General features: G+C 41.6%; 1 protein-coding gene across 1 annotated transcript; it reads right to left on the bottom strand.

The window, feature by feature from the left end:
- Positions 1-1,992: 1,992 nt before the first annotated feature.
- On the bottom strand, positions 1,993-4,907 carry LOC143357096 (uncharacterized). Its single transcript, XM_076793320.1, has 2 exons — positions 3,187-4,907; positions 1,993-2,639 (listed from the first exon to the last, which is right to left on the bottom strand). Exons 1-2 carry the CDS (start codon positions 3,328-3,330, stop codon positions 2,133-2,135), a joined length of 651 nt encoding a protein of 216 aa, XP_076649435.1. The 5' UTR covers positions 3,331-4,907; the 3' UTR covers positions 1,993-2,132.
- Positions 4,908-21,382: the final 16,475 nt, after the last annotated feature.

Here is a 21,382-nt window from a genome sequence, read left to right as displayed (position 1 = left end):
TTATATGGCATGAATTATATATTATACGTATATCATTTTGTAAATTCAATATCGTCAGACCTCAGGTACTGACATAGCGTTTAACGTGTTCAGAGTGGTACGAATAAATGCGCTCAATTTCTATGCGCTCAAAATTCTAGGTCGAAAGAAGTATTTAGGTTTTGGAATCGAAATAATTTCGAGTTGAAAGGATTATGCGTCTCCGACAGATAGGAGTCTTCTGTAAATTTATCCGCGGAGTACCGATAACCGTAGCCACTTCCGATCCTGTGATTCTTCAACTGCCATTCTGCGCGTCGCGTCGTAACAGAGGGAGAACGCGTCGCTCGCCGGTAGGATTCTTCAAGTTCGTCGTTCGTTACCGCGAGAGACAAATCGGCGTAGATCGAGATAGCCCCGGATGGTCCTGCCGGTCCTTTTCATCGGGGCCATCCTCGGAGCTGGACCTCCGATGAAGTTTGGGACCGGATGGAAACGGTTCTCCGTCGCTCGAAGAGAAAACTCTTTTAATGCTGACCGTTAGAATCGCATTAATATCGGCTGATGAATTCCCCCCGGTAGTGTCACGACGACCTCCGAGAGAGTCCTGTCGAATAATAGGGAGCAGTTAGATCGCGGTATTGTGACGCGTACGCAGGACCCTGCGGGACGTCCGAGCGGTACCGAGAATCGGCAGGCTCTCTCTCAGTGGGGACCGGTAAATACCACTAATCACTTCTCGATCCTTTCTAACCTACCTTGACCCCACCACCGGAAGAGTTATGGCCGTTGGTTTTATTCGGGCTACCTCAGTCTCGGGACCCTGACCCCCGTTCGCGCCTGAGACCCATACCGATGCAACCTGCTCGTACACGCTCGTGAAAACATGCCCTGAAAAAAATCGGCGACCGAGAGAAACCTTCTCTCCTTTCTTCCCTGAAGTGCCGGTAGTACCAACCCTTTGTGGACAAGGTTTTTTCTTTAATATTGGAAGTATTTCCTGTATCAAAGTCTTCAGTTGCGGGAAAAAATGAAAATATATACTGACATTTGTTACTACAGTTACCTTGTTTTGTTACTAACAGTATTTTTATCTCATAAATTGTCTAAAATTGACGACATTGAATGGGAATTCACTTTGAAGTTCCATTCTTATGAACGAAACTATTTTCCTAATCATCCTATAGGACTCTACGAAATTCTAGGATGTAATAGATAAACAGTGATGAGTTCTATAACCTCTTTAAAGAGAAACTTTTTAGAAGCAAATCAGACGATTCTAGTGTCTTTATATACTTTTGGAATATAAATAGGCATCAATTGAACAAAACAAAAATGAGAATAATTGTGAATGCTTTGAAAAACGATAACGTCAATGTTTTCGACTATTAAGCATTCCATGAAATTAAATGCTGCTATCCTAAAGTCTTTTAGCAAACTGTGAATCTTCATGTGTCTATAGCTTGGGAAGATTCACAATATGAACAACGTACTGTTTGCTCGTGTGACAGTGTCTCCTACAGTATTGCCAAACATATACAATAAAGTCTTGATCCAAGCCCAATTCTCGGGTCCGTGCTGTGACATAGATCGTGTAGAGTGTATGGCTACTATTTCCTTGTGACCGCGTCGACCGACCGGCCGTAGGTGCACTACATACAGCCAATCAAACCACTAAATACAGTTCAAATTGTATCGTGTTTAATACCATTTTAATCAGAAAAATAAAGAAGTTTGGAATTGGATTAGTAGTGGTTAGAACTGGATGAAATAAAATTCTACCTAACCTCACACTTCCAAAATCCTATGAAACTGAAAATTTTCTAAGTGTCCACAGCCTCTCCCTGTATGCAACACGCTGGAAACGAAGCGACTCAAGCCCGGAAAAGTGGTGTAAAATAAATTTATTACAAACATAGACAAGCACAAATGACAATGGTAAGTCATTAAGAAAGATACACGTGACTGGCCGGTTATAATGGTTGGTAATTTTGGCGGATGTGCCGAAAGAAAGGGTGCAGGCCACGGCCCTTTCCATTCGTTTGGTTCGGCGAGCGTCGCGGGGAATGTCGATCGGCGCCGACAACGCGCTGAGAGATTGTCGCCGCTAACGATGCCCGGGTTCGAGGCATAAACCAAGCTGTTCGGTCGCATTAATCTTGATCACGAGTCGCCTGTCGATTGTCGATCGCGGCATCTTGATCGCTGTTCAGCGATGATGGACTACGGGTTCGGCTGCGGTCCCTGCTCTTGCTGCGGCGCTCCGTGTCGCTTTCCTTATCGCACGGGTCGTCCTCGACGTTCTGCGGCTCCACCGTGGTGTCCTTCAGGAGTTGCAGATCCCTGGCCCTTTTGATGCACCTGCAATTGGTGCAACCGGCCCGCCTGGACCTTGCACTCCTCCGCCTGCTTCGCCTCCTTCGCCTCGACCTGCGACTTCTTCGTCTACGACTTCTTCGTCTACGACCCTTGCTGCGACGACGGCGACCCTTTCGTCTTCTGCTTCGACCTCGTCTGCTTCTCCGACGTCTTCTGCTTCTCTCGGCTGGTACATTCGCTGGTGCGAGCTGCGATATGTCAGTCTCCGTGTTCAGGTAGTAGTGGCCGTTGCTCTTCTTCAGGATTCCGTAGTCCAGGCCGCGCTTCAACGCTGCTTGCATCTGTGGAAACAGATTGCATCGGTAACTACTATTGTCTACGCTCAAATTAATTTCTTCTAGAGGTTTCTGTGCTGTTTCTTCATCTGCCCCCAAAATCTTTTAGCAAAAATTTCGCTGCTGCATTACAAGACAACTGTAACTATATGGATTCTTTAATTTGTTTTTAAGATTTAAGTGCGGTTTTTAAGATTCTGGTAACACGTTCGATAGATATGGTAAAGAATTATACATAAAATAAAATTGCCTTGTAGTCATGCTTTTTTTTTTTTTTGAGCGAACATTGACAAAGTAGCCATGGAACAAGTGAGTTTTACACGATTTCTAGGTTGAAATAGTTGTCAAGGAGAAGTGAATTTTATATGATTTTTATTCAGTGAATTATTGATTCTTATATAAATTCATCTTAAGATCCAATATTCTATTATCAAATATCCCTATTTGAATAAACGTAAATTATAACCGATCTCAAATGTAATAGAAATGATCGCTAGATGAAAATTTCAAAACAACAAATGACGTATCGACTGAAATATTTCAAAATACGCACCTGTCTCTGTATAGTCGATTCCGGAGCACTATACTGTGACATAATGTAGCTCATAATTTCCTTCGACGTGGATCCGTGAACCTCCCGCAGATTCTTGATCGCGTTGACCACACGGGCCGACATTTTCGGCACCTGTTTCCCCATTTTCTGTCTATTTCTTTCGTGATCTCTAATAAACGATCACTCAATTGCTGATAATTATTTGGTTTCGATCGAATCCGTGCCCCGGTAATTCCCAAGACACATAGACTAGAACCTCGTTAATGTGCTCCTCAGAACAATAACATTTCCACTCACACGAAATTTTGAAAACATTTAGCACGTTCGACGACGTTAAGGGGACGCTAATCACGACAAAATTTTAAAATTGTTTGCCAAAAGCATCGTAACGCGAAGCGGCCGAAATTACGCGTGTCTCGTGGACGATTTTGATTACAAATGACTGCATTGTTTTGTGGTTTCTATGCGTTGCTCTTGTCATCGGTACTATTCGATCGCGCTCGATTATACGCCGCGTGAAGCTTCGTTTACAATCCTGAACATCAATTTCTACGAATACTTTATAAACTGCAAATATGTCAAGATTATACACGACGATAGTAAAACGGAAATGATTTGAAAAATTATTATCTTAAAATATTCGGTAGAGTTACAAATACAACAATTTAACACGAAAATATCCGACTATACAGTAAATTATGAAATATTCTACCGCGTGTTATCTAAATAATATTTTAAATATTTTCTAGTGCAATAAATATATCTAGCGTAATATTTTTCTCTTCTTCTTGTCGGTTCTTCGCTTAAAACGAAACTGATATATTTTAACCGCGAAGAAGCATTTTATAGTGTCCATAAAATTGTACAACGAACGTTTATGGACTATCTGCAGGTAACTGTCACATTAGCTTGTCCGCGAGGCAATTTTGTCAAGTGTGTACAACGTTTAAAGGGTTGCTCCGATGACAATCCGGAACGGACATCGCGTTCTCACCCGAGTGTGTCTTACACTCGGATGGAATCAAAGATAATCTCGTCTCGGACGATGGCTTATCGCTGCTGGAACGATTTTTCGAAAGTCGTGTAATGGCGTTTGAGTTGCCTTTTCGATGTACCCGGCTGTTGCACCGAATCGCACGGGTGAAATAGCGAGGAAGAAATCACGGAATCGTAAAGATACCAGCTTAAGTATTCGTAGTTTCTCGCTGTTTCACCGTTAATTCCACCGTTGACGTTTGTCACCACGCGGCACGACGTTTCTGCTCATTTCCGGCCCAGTTATCGACGTGATTGCATTTTATCAAACCTTTAAAAGATTAAACACGATATATACGGCGCGTTCATGCCGGCGATGATGGGTAGATAATTTAAATCCGTCGCCTTTTTCGTGTTAGAGGATCGTTGAAAAGTGTTTGGGAAAGTATGGCTTGTCTCGTGACGATTTCTTCCTTTAGATGTCTAGCGAGATAATCGGATCGCTATCTCGCGCTAGGATACCTCGATCATCGTTTTCGAAGCAAGCAGTAACCGATACTGAAGTATGAAGTAACTTTTACGGTAAAAGATTTAATTCGAACCAGGACATGATTCGCGAGATGTTGAGAATAAATGGGGCACATTACACTTAGACGGCGCCACTCGTTGAAAAAATAGGGGAAAGAATAAAACTACAGGACGCTCCAGATCGAAGATTCAGATTACAGTTACGCTCGACACGTTAAATATTTATTTTTCTAGCAGTACTTGTATTATGTCCAGTTGTCCGCTGCGATTATGTCGTCCTTTTTTTTTTGTGAAACTGTGTGCGAAGTAAAGAGGCACTTCGAGAATTTATCAATCTGTAACTGCAATTTACACGGTGCACATGATGCTGTATAAAATTCATTTCAATGTTTACGTTGCAAAAAGAATAATACCACTAGGACGTAATGGAAATTTATGGATAAAACGTCTCCTTCATTAACACCTGGCTAACAGTGTCCGGGTTCATTTTGACCCAACATTTCAAAAAAATGATTGAGCCACGTCTAGCAACTATTTTCGATTGAACTGAAATTGTTCAATTTGGTACAATAAAAAGATCAACAGTGATCCACATATTTATTTACGTACTTGCTAAATAACAATAAATTTCAAGAATTGTTATATGATGTTATATATACACTGCTGTTCAAAGGTCCGTGGATGGCTGTACCTTTTGAGAATTTATGTCTAATTGTAAATATTCAATATGTTCAGAAGAACCGGCTACGAATTAATTTGTACACCTAATATTGGGTTACACCGTAAATTCGATCGATTCCAAATATTAATATGTTCTATCTTTAACGTCTCAATTGTGACTCATTGCAACAATTGCGATGAAACAAAAGCTTTATAATTTTTATAATTTCATAATTTTATAATATATGTTATGTTTATATTCTAAATATAGATTGTATAATTTTATTTTTGTGTTTGATTGGATTAATTGTTCTTCTGTACTGTGTTAATAAATGACAAGAGTATATTGAAGATTCTAATTATATCGTAGACTCGTTTTTAGAATATTACCAATTAAAATCATCAAGTTACTTCGTCCCAAACAAAAGTGTCCTTCGCATTCTTCCTTTCCGAATCGTTCCGTATTTACAACGAAATACTGTGGAACTGTCAAAACACGTTGTTCAGTTCACAAATTAGCACACGTCGGAGCGTAACTGACCCGATAATTGAGCGCTATTTGTACGAGCGCGACAAGAAGGTTCAATTAAGGAATCCGCAAGGTCCTGTAGTCGAACTCAATAATTTCCTGCGGGGACTCGCTCTGAAAATCCCTGCGGGCCGTAGCCAGCAGGTAGCCGATTAATAATACGTTCCGAAAGCATGGTGACGACGGCAAAGTGGCAACTCGGACGACCTTAAAGATCGCAGCCGCGAGACGATACTTGTTAAATTCGTCGATCCCTAGTGTTAACGAAGCCTGTTTCGCAGCCGACTCCGGTGCGACGCGAAATTTACCGATTAATTCTCCTCCCTGCTCCTCCTCCTTCCCCCCTCCCTTTTTTCTTTGGACCTGTGCTCATTAGTTGACCTTAATGGTGTCGGGCGGCGTTTAAAAAAGCCCACGATTCCGAGTCCTCTTGTGGAACGCGTGTGCATGCACGCGGGTAAACGGGGGCCATCTTGCCACCTCGTCCGGTAATTGGATAGTCGGGGATGCCGCGGTTTACAAGAATAACGCGGCAATTTAGCCGGCCACTTAGCCTCCTCTACCTGACCAGAACCGATTCACCGATTCGTTAATCAGCACCAGGTGTCGCGGCGAGGCGCAACGCGGGATGCATTCGCGTTGCACTCGCGTTGCAGTTGCGTTTCGAGCGCGGCGTGCCGGCCTGAATGTACACCTGCATGTAGATGCTTGCGTCTATACGCCAATGATTATTTATCAACGTCGCGCTTAGACCGGGAAACGACTGGACGTCGCGTTTAAGCTCTTTTATTGTCGTCACTCGGTGCGCGCTCGCACACGCTAAGGTAATCGTGCGCCACGCTGCCTGCCCTCCTGCCTACCTGCCTGCCTGCCTGCCTGCCTGACTGCCTGACTGCCTTGCCTGCCCGACTGCCTTCCTGTGCCTTCCTGCGCCTACCTTTCGTCCCCTTTCCGCCGATTTACTGCCGCTGTCCGCCTCGATACCGAGACCGTCCTTCTCTCTTTCGAGAGCTTCTTTTCAGCGATCGCCGCGGAACGGTAATTCACGCGAACGAATATTTACGGCCGTCTCGCCGAACGGAAATTTATACCGTCTCCCACCCAGACGATACATCATCCGAACGCCGCTCATTCCGACGCTCCTATTCCGACGAATAGAAACCAGCCTTTATTGATAGTGCCGGACCAAACCGCTAACCACCACCGATACACGTCCCGCGATACCGATAATACAGCCTGCGGGATGTTGATTTGAGATATTGCTTCATTCGACACCCTGTATCCAGGTTCTCGCAAAGAATTGTTGGATAACCATCATGGGCCGTTTTATTGTGCACAATGAGTCAATTGTTTTCGGGACTCTGGACTCCAGGATTTACGTATCCACCAATTTAGACGCTTCGGGTGTACCTACCGGATGATTCATCTACAATGAAAGGTGTACAGATTGTTTTCATCCGCGTTTCATCCAGAATGATCGTTCAAGTGAAGACGAATTTAGACTGTTCACTTTGGATTCAGTTCATACCAATTACATATTGAGGTACGGACTCTAAGAGTGTCGTTAACAATTCGGAATCACTGTCGCGAACTGGAAAGACCTGATCGCGTAGTAGAGCCACAAGTCTTTTTACAGTAAGCTGTCCGATTTTTTCCGCCCGGCATACAACAAAATCCTCTCCGCGAATTACACCGTGGTGCACGCCGAATGAAAAACAAAACTCTTACTCGGGCCTTTTGTCTCTGGATCGCCAGTTTCCAGGAGACCTACAAGCCAGCTGACAACCACGTAACAAATGTCGCGCGTCACGATAATTACCAAGCGGAATTCGCCTCGACGGAAACTCTGGTGACGGGGCATAGCGCGATGCACCGGCTCTGGTGCATCGGAGACTGCAGAGAATTTCTTGGTTCCGGACGCTGGTGTGCGGGAGACATCATCCAACATCCTTCGCCGCAGGATGTCCGATCGGATGGGCACTGATCAACCGACTGTGTCGATCGCTGGCCAACACATTTTTACACCTACGCTGCCTCTCGAGGAACTCGGCTGCGTCACACGGCTGACATTGGATGAATGGCACTATGGTTGGCTGTGAATCACGAAGGGAGTTCTGAGAATTGTGAATAGACTGCGGATTTTATGCCAGAAACAGGTAGGTGTAATTTAAAGCAGCAGACAGAATAATAATTGTTAAGAATATCGTTGTGGTAGCCCTCAAATGGAGGACTACAGAGATTTCTCTATATGTGTCGCCAAGGCCTGGATGATAAACGTCGCGGAATTATCCCCACTACCGCGGGGTATACATAACACGGCTCGGGTATGTCTCCTGGACGATACATGACGCTGGCAAGAGCCGTGTTGTTGACATATATCGAGAATTCACTGTATTCTTGTGATTAGACTGCAGATGCTTATGTGAAATAAAAATTATCCATGCCAACTGGAGGAAACAGAAGTTAGATAAAACTGTATTTCCTGTCTATTCAGTTCAAATTTCAATAATTTTGATAAGTCATATACGATACGACAGTATTATTCAATTCTACTAATGTCTTCATAGTTTCCTATTTGACCATTTTTGTCACAAATGCATAAAATCCGTAGTCTATAACTATGTATTTGATAATGTTGAAGGCTATTCACGTCTTTAATTACCAATGTCTTAAAATACGTTTATGAAGGTACTTCCGGTGGACACGTTAATCTCTCTATTGTCTCTAATGTGGCAGCGTTAAACGCAGGCATTAGAAGTGAAATGTGAAATTGCGAATGTTATACAAATTTGTTGATGGTATTATGTTAAAATTGTCCAGTATACATTTTCAATTGGAAAATAAATAAACTCCTTTGCCGTTCGAGGGTTAACCCTTTGCACTCGGCGCTATAATCATTCTAAAACTAAATTTTTCTTCCATCTTAGAATATTTTCATTTTATTCATACGAAACTGATCCGATTTCCACATATAATACTTGAATGTTTAGTAATCTATTAAATACAAATTTTGTAATGTAACAAATAGTTCGTAAAATTTCTCGTAATTTCTTTGAAATGATGCCACAATGATTTCTAGTGGTGCTTCAGAGTCACCACTCCAGTGCAAAGGGTTAACTTATATATTTCTTTGGACACATGTTGTACTAAAAAATCGATAAAAATTTGTATGAATTACATTCATAGTTCAATTACAAACAGTGACATTTAATGGTCGATAGATCCAGCGTGCTGAACAGCAGCAACTTTTCCGTTCTGTAGCAGAGCATCGGAATCAAAGATGGCGATCCTAGTGGGGAGTTGCAGCTCCGGTGCAGCATGATCGCGACGTTTTTCCATTCGGAACGCATATCGATGTCCGAGCAGTGTTTTTCTTGTTACTTTCCCGCGGCGCGGCACGGCACGGTGGCGGGATCGTCGTCGCGAACGACAGGACGTCCGCGTATCGGAGAATTCAGCCGTGGGGGCTTAGAGGCCTCTATTAAAGCGGATAATGGTTCTCGCGGCGGAAAGAGGCGACACGCGAGAGACGGCTGCCAGCCAATCAACCAATCAACGGCATTGTACCTGTGCCGCGCGATGATTGCAATTGGCTGATTAACAACCTTCCCGGGCAAGCCACGGCTACCTCCTCGGCCACCGTGAGTCGCATAACTCGGCCGAACTCCGCATTTTGCATACTCGATTGCCGGTGGAGCTCTGTCTGTTCCCCTAGTGCCCCCGGTGTCTCCATGATCTGCCACAGTTTTTGCCGGTATCGATCGCCATTTTGGATAAATTAACAGAGCTCGCGAGATCGTTAAGTTTCCGTGGTCGCGACAGAAATTCCCCGATCGCGACACGGCTTATAAATATTCGTGGCGCAATTAATAATTAATATTCCCGGTGAATGAGCGGAGATAAATCGCCGAGGTTTCGTATTCATTAGCCTGGGTTAGGCTGCAGGCCGGGGACAAGGAGCGGTTTTTCAAGAAGGCGCTTGTCGATGGAAATTATTCGCGTGGCCGGCAGTCAAAGGAATTGATTGCCCGTTGATTTGCAAGGCTGCTTTTTCCGCCAGCCACTCGGCACCGGTCGTTTTCACCTTGTGGAACGTCGTCGACGAATCGGAGCTCGGTTTTTCAAGAAACCCCGACGACCCTCCTCGACGCACGTGTCCCCGCGTCGATGTGTGCAACATGCGATGATAGGGGACCGCAATGCGTCGCTCGTTCTAATTACATGGTAAACATTCTCCGCGCATTATATCGTATTAATTAGGATGAGAGACGTGCGGACGTGAACACTGTTGGCACGACCAACAGCGGAGTTTCGCGAAATGATTAATACCGCGAGATACGGCCAATGCAAATGAAGATAATCCAATAGAATATATTCTAGCGGTACAACGCTCGGGAAAGAAATGATGTGTATCTATTCCACTTGTTTTTACTTAATCGTTTATGCCGTTCACGGACCCGGATCGAATTAACACTTTCTACCGGGATTAACATGATCTTTTTGCACGCCGTGAGATTAGATGACAGTTTATGTTAATTACACGCTCCGATCGAAGACTTAATGCCAGTCGGGAAAAAATGATTTGTACTGTAACTGTTGTACAGTTGCAAGAGCGGTATATAGCGGATAAGTTGTACACGTTTCCGCCAAGTGACATAATTTCTGATCTAACGATTTTGAATCGTTGCAATATCCAGAACCGGTACTTGTTTTGTCAATCTGACACTTCGATGCAATGCTCTTGCGAAATTATAATTCGTAATATCCACGCTTCTCTGACACAAAGTCGTCATCTCCATGTTATGTCAATTTCGCAGCAAGTCAACATCACAACATAACAGAGTATAATATTTCTTATGGAGAGTAGATATTTCTATTAAATGATTTACATTTCGAAATTAAAAGATGTCTAATTGTAAGTGAAAATTATCATACATCGTGTGTAAACATTGTTGAAGTTTGCAACTTCTACAGAAGTTTCTAATCTTTATATGGATTTTGTGTAAAATTCACAAACATCGTGAATTACGTTAGAACCTCGGTTATACGAATTAATTGGAGGATACGAATGAGGATATGCATATAGTAGAAAAGTTCCACGGATTCAGTGGATCATTATGTAAAATAAAAATCGTTCGCATGAACTGCACTATACAGAAACCAAATCGGAGTTTAATTCATTCTTTCGTATTTTCATTAAGTTGTAAAAAATCTATTAATCCCTTGCACTACAATTTATTTCACGGTTTCGCTGATTAGAACTTTTTTGTAATTCGTAATTTCCTAAAAAAAAAAGGAAAGTATTCATCGTATGCCTATATATCTTCATCATTATTTCGGTTTGAAGGAAATTAATAACATACATATTTATCAGACTCTGTTCAGAATATGACGGGTATGACTCGATATTGTCAAATCTTTCTACTGTTTCAAAACACACCCAAATTTGTCTTCAGTTTCAGATCAATTGTTGTGCAAATGGCAGAGTAACATCATCCTTTACATGAGAAACGTGTAAAATTGACACGAGGGACGGATTAAATGAAAATCAATAGCAGCGATCATCGATTTTCTCTGGAGGTGTCCCTTTCCAGCGTCGCCCGTGACTTCTCGGCGGTGGAGAATCAGCTCGGGCCCTTTTCTCTTCAGGGGAAACAGTTTCGGCGCGTTAAACCTGTTCCGCGGTTCCTCGAATCTCCCGTGTCCTTTGATCACGGGAGCCTTTGAGGCTCCAACGGTACACACGGGAGCCGGTGCATCTTGCACGCGAGCAAAGATACAGCTTGGTGGCTTCCCCATCTCTCCTATCTCTTGCTCTCCCACTCTCCCTCTCTCTCTCTCTCTGTCTCTCTCTCTTTCTCCCGTTCTCCGTCCGATCTGACGGATTTTCGGTGCACGGGGTTCCGCGGCAAAGGGTGAATTAATGCCGATGAGAGCGGGCGCAGTTAATAAACCGGACTTATTAAACGATTACATTAACGCAACCGTCGCCGGAGATTAATGCACTCGGCTCCGGAACGTCTCACTCGTTCGCAAGGCGGCCCCGAGTATATATACGAAGAAAGGCAGAAGCCGACAAGAAATATGATCTACACGGTGTGGGCACCGTATCGCGGTAGCCCCGAGATAATTACGGCCACGACCGGCGATAATTTTTGCGTATCGAAGGGCCGAAGGTCCGGCAACGCGAAAGTGGGCCGATAAACGATCGCGTTAATGCACCGCCCTCCCCCTTTAATTGCCGGGAAATCCATTAGAAAGGCACCGGCCGGACGTAATTACTCGGAAGGACAGTCTTTTCTAACCGGGGAGAGCCACAGAGTGTTACACCGCGCCGTTTGCGTGCGACGTATCTGTCGATGTTGCGCGACTCTTGTTCCCAGCTTGTAATTACGCTCTTGGCGAGCGTTTCTTGCGAACGGTCGCCGCGCGGCGTATCATTAAATAATTTGTTCAGGCTTGGCCGCGATATTAGGCCCTCTCGCGTGTGTAATTAATTTTAGCGGGCAGAGCAGCACCCGAGATTTTGTTACGCCGGAAACTGGTTGCGCCCCGGCTAAAAGGCTCCGAGAACATCCGAATACGCTCGGCTGTGGAACGATACGAACGCTCGATCTGCTTTTGTCTGTCGTTTTCGAAAATACATGGAACGCCGGCCTTTTAATCTTTTTTTCTTCAGTTTTCCTTCCACTGTGATTCTTGCATTATTTGACTGTTTCGGTGCGCAGAAACTGATTGGAATCTTAAATGTTTCAGAAGCTGTAGTCCTTTAATAATGTTTTCTGACGAGGGAAGGAAGTACAGTGTTTACTCTATATAAATGCCCAAATGCCTAGCCGATAAAAGTCCCAGAACCATCCCCACTCTAGAGCTTCGCTGTCCTCTTCTATGTTCGGCGTGGATCAAAGAATACTATTTCCTGACGTTTACATGTCCCTGACTAGACCCGTGTTTTGGACATATATCGAGTAAACACTGTACTGTGTAAAAACGTCAATTTGCTGTTGCTCTACCTTTGAAATGTAGTCTACTTTTCGGGTTGAAATAGTATGTACTTTCTAATAAAAGGTGTATGAATATACTTATTCTATTATTGAAGAAAATCTGAAATTTCTGCACCAAGATTCTAATTTTGTGCTAATTTTTTATACAACTTTCGTGATTTTTAAAGTAATGGCGAATTCTGTTTAGAAGACAGTTCTTATCAGACGGTTAAATAATTTTTATTTTATTTCAGATAGTGAATAGTCTATTGTATATCAAATTGTGCACATAACTTTGAAGATGAAAAATTTCTATCTTTGCTGTACTGTTTCTCTTGCAGTCACAGTGATTAGAATTTTCTGAGTCGCTTATTGTTCTATACTTGTTCTGCACTTGTTCTATTTGTTCACATTATCAAATATTATTTATTAACTTAGAAAACACCATTTCTTTCTCAGGTTCACTTTTTAATAAAAATATTTTCTGTTGCGTTTCAGATTACTGCAATAAAACCACATTATTTGTCAAAATTTCGTTTCTTTTTGATAATATTAGCAATTTAAATTGTGTAAACATTCCATAACTTATATAAAATTCTACGAAATTAAAATTTTATAGAAAAATCAACAACATCTCCATTATCAGTAATTCCATTATTATTATTGACCAGACTGCGAATCTTATGTATTTATGTGTAAAATTAATTGGAGAAATTTAAAACAGTAGAATGATTAGAAGAATTAGAGGATATTGATATATAATGTTTAACTTCTTAAAATCATTAAAAGAAGGAACATTTTTATTTGACTCCTACGGCTTGCAATTGATAAAGTCAAGCGAAAATACTTTGACTTTGAATACTGCCGACATTAAACAATTTTTCTTATTCAATTGTAATAAATAACAATGGAAAGACTAAGGTATCAACAAGAAGTACCTCCACAAATATGTTTAAAAAAATGTATAACTAACAATGTGAATTGTCCTAAACAGCGTCGATTGTATAATTGTGAAAAAGCGTCGCCATCCGACAGTTCAAATGAGTTCAGAATAATTGTCGGTCTTTAATTTTGTTCGCAGTGTACTTCGTGTTGAACAGATATTAAGTGTACATATAAATTTACAATTAACAATTAATAAATCCACATTTCCTCACAATTAATCACCACTAACTTTATTTTAGATCTGCCAAAGTGAAGATTCGATAACTACACAATAATAACGGAGATTATTCTTCATAGTAGTATGTAGATAAATAATCAACAAATTCAAGAGGAAAGTGTTACGAATTAATTTACATCTAATAGTATTCGTTGCGTGAAGGTAATTGGAGGAACCTCACTTCTACACCTAATATTCCTTTTTTCTAAATTCTGCCCAACTCTGGTGGCCCACAAATGGCCCACAAATGGCCCAATGAATTACGCTAAAGAAGATTTTGCGTGTGTCCTGCACGTTCCCTAGGCTACAATCTCACTAAACGCCGCAATTCAATTTTCATCGCGCGTGAATCAACAGTGGCCCCGGAAAATATCCTTTCATCTCCGCGAACGTAGTGCTTCTCGGGGACGTGTTCGAATGCCGTGAAAATTTCTGCGGAAGCGGGGGCGGCCACAGTGGAAAGGAAGCGCTCGGTGTCGAGAATTTAATAAGACGGACAGTGGAAAAGGAATATCGCGAGATGCCGAGCAGTATATGCGAGCAGGTGGACGAGAAGAGGCGAGAACACGAAACTACTCGGCCAGAGGCAGGGTCAACCGCTTTCTTGGCCCACCCGCACCTACCACTCGTCTCGATGTCACGTGTTTATAAATAGTGCATCAACGTAATGCCCGGCGGCTGTAACCACGCCGAAAGATTTACGAACATCGCGGCCACCATCCGCGGGCCGAGACGCGGCGAACGCGGAAAGGAATTCCGCGATATAATAACGAGGGTGTCTCATCTCGTACCTAGTTAGGCATTACCGATGACCGTCCGAGATTTCGCGGATGACTACTCCTCTTTGCGTCAGGCGAATAATGCGGCATCTTCAATTAGGGGCTGGTCAATTGGACGCGTGTTCCACCCAGCATTGTAAAAAATTATTTTTAAATTGCTTTTCAAAGTTGCCTCAGAAATTTGTAGAACAACAGACTTATATCATAATTGGACAGCGAATCTCTATTCAAAATAAAAATTTGTCACCTGAATTGCAACAAATTGGAGTGAAATGGATGTATGTTTAATAGGTTGAAAATAATATGACAGTATTTTTAAATTCTTCTAATGTTTTTGCCGTTTTAAATTGCACCGAATCATTTTTGTCATAAATACATCAAATCCACTGTCTAATCATAATGTACAGTGGATGATTAAATTGTTAGAACCACCTGCATAAATTGAAGTGTTTACATTAAAACAATAAGTTCTTAAACGATAGTCCTAAACAATTTTCCGATACAACCTTATAATCTTGAACCACAAAGTAGTGTGAAAATGGCCATTTAATGGCCAAGGTAAACGTAAATTAAAGTTCTACCTCATTTTGCACATTCGCCTGACTGGAATTAATCAATTTGTACTAGAACAAGTAAGGAACAGTGAAAATAATAAATTGGTAGTTTAAAAACGGACGAATTTGATCTTTTGGACTTGCAAAAATTGAGATTCGTAAATATTGAGTTAGTTTCAAAATAGACAGTAGACCAACTGAAGATGTTTATCGTTAGACTCCGGATTATATATATTTATGACAGGAATGAGTAGGTGCAATGTAAAACAGCGAAAAGATTAAAAGACTTTAAGACTATTAATACACTATTTTCACTACAATAAAACTATCAGCGAAAAATATTCAAAACATTTTTAGCTCCTGTGACGTGCAATCGACGCACAAACATTTTATTTTCCCTAAAGATCCGGAGTCTACTTATCACGTTAAAAGTAAATTAAGCACATCTGTTGAGATTTGCCAAAAACTGTTACCGTAATTCTTACGAGAGCAAGTGCAAATATTTCAGCTAAACCGAACTAGTATTAATACCTAAAAAGAATAGTACTATACTTTCTCTATAGGATATATAACGCAATATAGATGTGAATCGCCTTCGTTCTTTTTGCATTCTCGAACGAAACGCTATGGAGATCGATTGCGGGCGAATTTAAATTTCAATATTCGCGCGAGTGTTGCACGCGCCTCGTACAGAGAAGAGGTCGCAGACATCAATCATCAATAAACTGAAATTTCTGAAGGGAGAAGCGAGGCAGGCGACTCGCGCGATACCCGAGACGGGATAATTCAGGCCACGCGTCTCGCGGGCGGACAAGTAAAATGCGTTACGGAAATCGCGGCTTACGGCTGAAAGCCCGCGCATTTACACGCGTGACAATGAATAATTTTGTCACGTGTCACAATTATGGGTCGCGCAACGCTGGCGAACATTCCATTTTTCATACTAATCCGCGGCCCGCAATTCCCGGAACCGTCGCAGAAGAGCATCGTTTGCCGCGAACCACAAAGTCGAATTGTTACAGCGCAAATCAGTCTTTTCAGAAATTTCGGTAAAAGTAGTTCCCATAAAAGCCGCTCATTTGCCAAATCGATTAACTTCACAGAATGAAGAGTAAAGAGTAGTCATGAAATTGTATACATTTATTATTAACCCCTTGCCATACAATATCGAGTCAGATTCGCGATGAAGATTCTGAACAGAGTCTAATAAATATTTATGTTATTAATTTCCTCTAAACCGAAATAAAATTCTATTTTGTTGTACATGATATATATCCTTTGGAGAAAACATAGGCATACAGTAAATATAAACTATCTTTTTTTTTCTACGAAATTCTGAACGATGAAGAACTTCTAATTATTATAATCACAAAATAAATAGTAGTGCAAGGCATTAACAGTTCTTTCCATTTTTGCCATTTAATGGTATTGAGCTTAATTATTACGAAAATTTATTTCAAATGGGAAAACACAAGTGTCGATGTATTTTGGCAGGAAAATCTAAGAAAATTCCAGTTAATCAATTTGGAACAGACAAGACACGAGGGGCGGTTGAATCTTAAAAATGTGATTCCGTTTTAAAGGGTGTACGGTGACTTTTTTGACAGACTGTAAGCCTTATGCACCGCGTTCACTATTATTGTCAGCGCGGCGTGCACTTACGCGGGCCAAACGGTTGTTGGTGCCGGTCGCTTCCTAACAAATGACACTCGAAATTTTCCAAGTTTCTAACGGTATACGCGCTTTGTCAACGTAGCGACAGATATTTCACGGATCCTGAGTATATACGCCGGATGCGTGTGCCAGCTATTTCTGCGATCCGCGACAGCCGTGTCTGATGCGCTCCCGCGCTCGCCACCGACGTCATGCCATTCTGTAACGCGAGCAAAGCGTTTCGCGACTCCCCGGTGCAAATTCTTATCACAGGTTCTGCAACGCGATCTGCATCCCCATCTACCGGCCTTGTTTGCCGCGGCCGCCGACGATTGATCGTCGGGTTTCAATCTTGGCCCAGTAATCGAATCAACGGACCTGGATGCTCGGCGAAATTAGTCAACGTAATGAAACATCGGGACACGGCCGACAAGGGAATGCGGCGCGCTGAGTTTCTGGTGATGTCGGCCCAGGAATTTCGAACGGTGGTCCGAATCGAAAGGAAAATGGGCGTCGGACCTCGTACGGCGATGTCCGGGTCGGTCGTGACCCAGAATGACAGCCTAAGTTGAGACTAGGACGCTTGAATCTGATGCGATATCGTCATCGCTTAAGGGGTTGAAAAATAGGAGAAATTCAACAATTTCTTCTATATGTAAAATTACGTTTCCTTAGAAATGCAACATCTATGTCTTACTGTATGATATTTAAGTAGCATTAGCTGAAAAATTCACCTAAATATCTGAAACTACATCGCAGCCATTTTCAATAGGGTTTTATCTAATGCATATTTCTTTAATTTTACATTAATCTAGACAGAGCGAGCAAGTTTTTGTCAAAGCAGATTTCGAAAAAATTGGTTTTTAGGAAAGTTACAACTATGTACACCTTTTTGAGATATTTTGGAAATTGGAGAGAGAATCGGAGAATTTAGTCATGGAAGATGATTACGAAAAAGTCTTTTGGCCAAACATCTAAAGAATATGAGTTTCCTTTTAACATTTTTCTTTTTCATTATTAGAACATTAATTAAAAATTGTGATGCTTCGTGAAGAAGTAATTAGCTGAATTTTGAATAATAGAAAAGCTTGTTACAAAGTGTAACTCTAGGAATCCTGTTGTTCTTAGACATGGAAGAAAATAACGATCATAATCCCCTCGAAATATCAGACAGGCTTAAACATTGGTAACGAATGAATTCGCGACTGAAATGCTCAACGTGACACGGCAACTCATATCTCGGGCTCAATGGATTAAACTTTCGCGTTTACCGGGACAGTTTGAAGTTCTAAGTCACGTTGCTTGATTAATGAACCCGTCCGAATTTGTTGACGAGGTATTTCACTCATCTTGTATCACTTCTTGAAATCTCTCGGCTCGTAACAGAGTTGAAAAGATCACGCACGCTGTTATCTGAGTAACAACTACCTTGCAACGCTACGAAAAATCAATACCACCATGTTGTTGTTATATAAAAACCTACTTGAGACATTTTAACACAGTATGATACATTTTCTTTTCCGTCATCTTTTATTTTAGCATGAAATTTCTATGGCGTAAAAAATAAAAAATTTGTTTAATTTGTGACTCGTTCGAAATGTAGATTCTAATGAAGTATAGTTCACTATTTAAAACAAACGTACAATTGATGTTGAGATAGCAGGTCTTTCGAAGATTCGACGGATGATAATTATTTATTTAGATAAATGTCTTGGTATAAACTGTTATTACACTATTGTTAATAACGGATTAAATACAGCCAATATGAAGTGTAGCTCTACACCTACTCTAAGTGACGATTTAACCCTCGGACGGCGGAGCCTGGGTCTACTTTGACCCAGAATATAAAAATCATCATTTAATTTCTCAGTTTCTAGCGATTAAATTAACCCTTATAAAAATTGCGGCACTATTATTTAAAACAATTTTTACACTATATTGGTATCTAAGAAATTCATACAAATTTGTTGTAAGTACGAGTAATGGACGTCATATGCTCAATGGAAGTATTCTAGATCAGAAGAAATTACATGGTTTTAAAACAGCTTCGAGTGCAAAGGGTTAAATGAACAGCTGTCACATTAGACCCACCAAGAAGTCTGATGTGCCTAAAAAAAGTACCTCGAAAAATATGTTCCAAAAAATTGATAAACAAAGCAGTGAATAATTCTAATCAACAGTAATTATACAGTTATAAGAGTGGTCCGCTGTCAGAGGGTTAATCAAGTAACCATTTAATTAAGGTTCTTTTTATGATTCAGTGATCCTTTAATCTTGTGGAGTAACAGAATATAACAAGTGGAGGTTGAAATGGCCATCGCTTGTTGCCCAGGGGAAGAAGAACAAACTTTTCGCCGAAATTTCGCAGATTTCGCGAAACACGATTAATAATCCGGCCCGTTAGCGTCGCGTGTTTACATGCTCGGTTTCAAACGGTCCGGGGCACAGCTTACGGCGGACACACGTGAACACTTAAATTTGATGTACGGCAGACGCAACAATCGGCCGCCGCGAACGGCTCGTAGACGAAACAATCGTGGACAATGAGGAGAAGAAGCCTCCCCCGGCTTCTCTCATCCGGTTTGAGAAATGTCCGCGAGAAATGGATACCGACGCGACGCAAGCCAGGGATTCCGTTCCACCGACGATTATGTATGCGAGCATTTTGTTAGCTTAATGGAATCCCGCGCGCGTATTACAATACGCCGCGGAAATAATGGAACTCGCTTGTTGAAACGCGACCGGTACAAAGCGTTCCGGTTGTCCCGGCCATCAAATTGCACGCGACTCCGACGATTCTTCGTCGGCCACGGCACGAGACCGAATCCATTCTCGAACCTGTCCCGGACACTCCTCCGAGTCGCGATGAATTCGCCGACACCCGCTGCTTCCGGGTGCGTCCTACGAAAGAACCCGTCGACCAGTTTAGAAACCATCGCACACCGCGCCGACAACATCGGCCGCTGAGTAACATCAGCAACAGAGTAACTGCTCAAATTTTCACCGAGAAAACTCTTACCGATTCTTCCCAAATAGTGTACAGCTCTACTGAAACTTCCAAACATCCATTGATTTTTATCGTGGAGTTTCAAAGCCTCATTCTTTGTGAACATTTGAAAAGAAGTTTTCATACAAATATTCGCATAATTATGGAAATAGCTGTAGAAGCCATCGTTTCAAACTTGAAGAGAGGAATTTCCTTTTTTGATGAAAAATATCAATTTTTTTTTGTCGAATAATAACACCTTTCACATTAACGAGCACAATTTGAATATATCCACGAATGTTTGCCAGTTTCTACCACAAGGGATAAAATCGGAAGTGTTAAATAATCCATTAAAATTCGAATCACTAATAACTGCGGATCTTTATACATTTATAGCGTATGGAAATTAAAAAGAAATGCTATAATATCAAATTCGAGAGAATTTAATACGATTTTTATCTGTTTCGGATCTACAAAGACTGCTCCCATTAAAAATAGGACTCTATTTCATTCCACTTTCTTAAAATTTGTCTACAAAAATTGGAAATTAAATATCGACATACTGTTTTCAATTGTTTCAAATTACCAAGAAAAGAATGAAATATCTATTTAATTCTTGTGCTCTGCAATTGATGCAGAGAATTTTTATTTTGCATGAAGATCATCAAATAACCTTGACTCACAGTCACTTTAACACTTTGAACGCCCAACTAGAAACCCCCAAAATTCCATAAAATCAAAGTAAGTTATTTAATGAAATAAAAATTGCAAAAAATTAAATGTATGATACTGAGTAATCCTCCAACTTTCTTGCACGTTACAGATCCTAATCAAGTTTAGTACAATGAATATATCAACGTAAAAATTCATTTTAAAACCTGCACAAATAATTCCGTCCCATATGGGTGACGCGGATGAACGTGAACGTGTTAAGTGTTGCGTGTCTCGGAAATAAAAGATGGAATCATTTCGATATTATCTAGGTTTAGGCACGACTTTTCGCGTTAACATATTCGGTGCACCTTCAGTGTGATATTTCGATGTACAGAATACAGGAATATCGAAGGGTTGAATCAACGAATGATTTCTTGGAAGTTATCTGGATTGGGAGTCAAAGCGTTGATTCCCTCCGAGAAGATGTGGAGGACGTACAGAGACAGCCTGCAACAAAATCGAATTGTTTCCCATTAGGAGACAAAGCGTATGCCGAACTAGCGGGTGACTGGTCGGTCAATTACACGGGCGATCGATTAAGTGGGCCAGATGATTCGACGCGAAAGATCCAATTGGCCGCGATACTCGTCCGCGTCGGTGTCGAGTCGTTTCTAAAGCGAACGCGACGATCTCTCCTTACCGTGGCCAGTAAATCAGCCGATTCCGAGGCTCA

This window comes from Halictus rubicundus, chromosome 9 (assembly GCF_050948215.1).
Source record: "Halictus rubicundus isolate RS-2024b chromosome 9, iyHalRubi1_principal, whole genome shotgun sequence".
Lineage (NCBI taxonomy): Eukaryota > Metazoa > Arthropoda > Insecta > Hymenoptera > Halictidae > Halictus > Halictus rubicundus.
The sequence above is the reverse complement of the archived record's forward strand: the minus strand, read 5'-3'. Positions and strand labels throughout refer to the sequence as shown.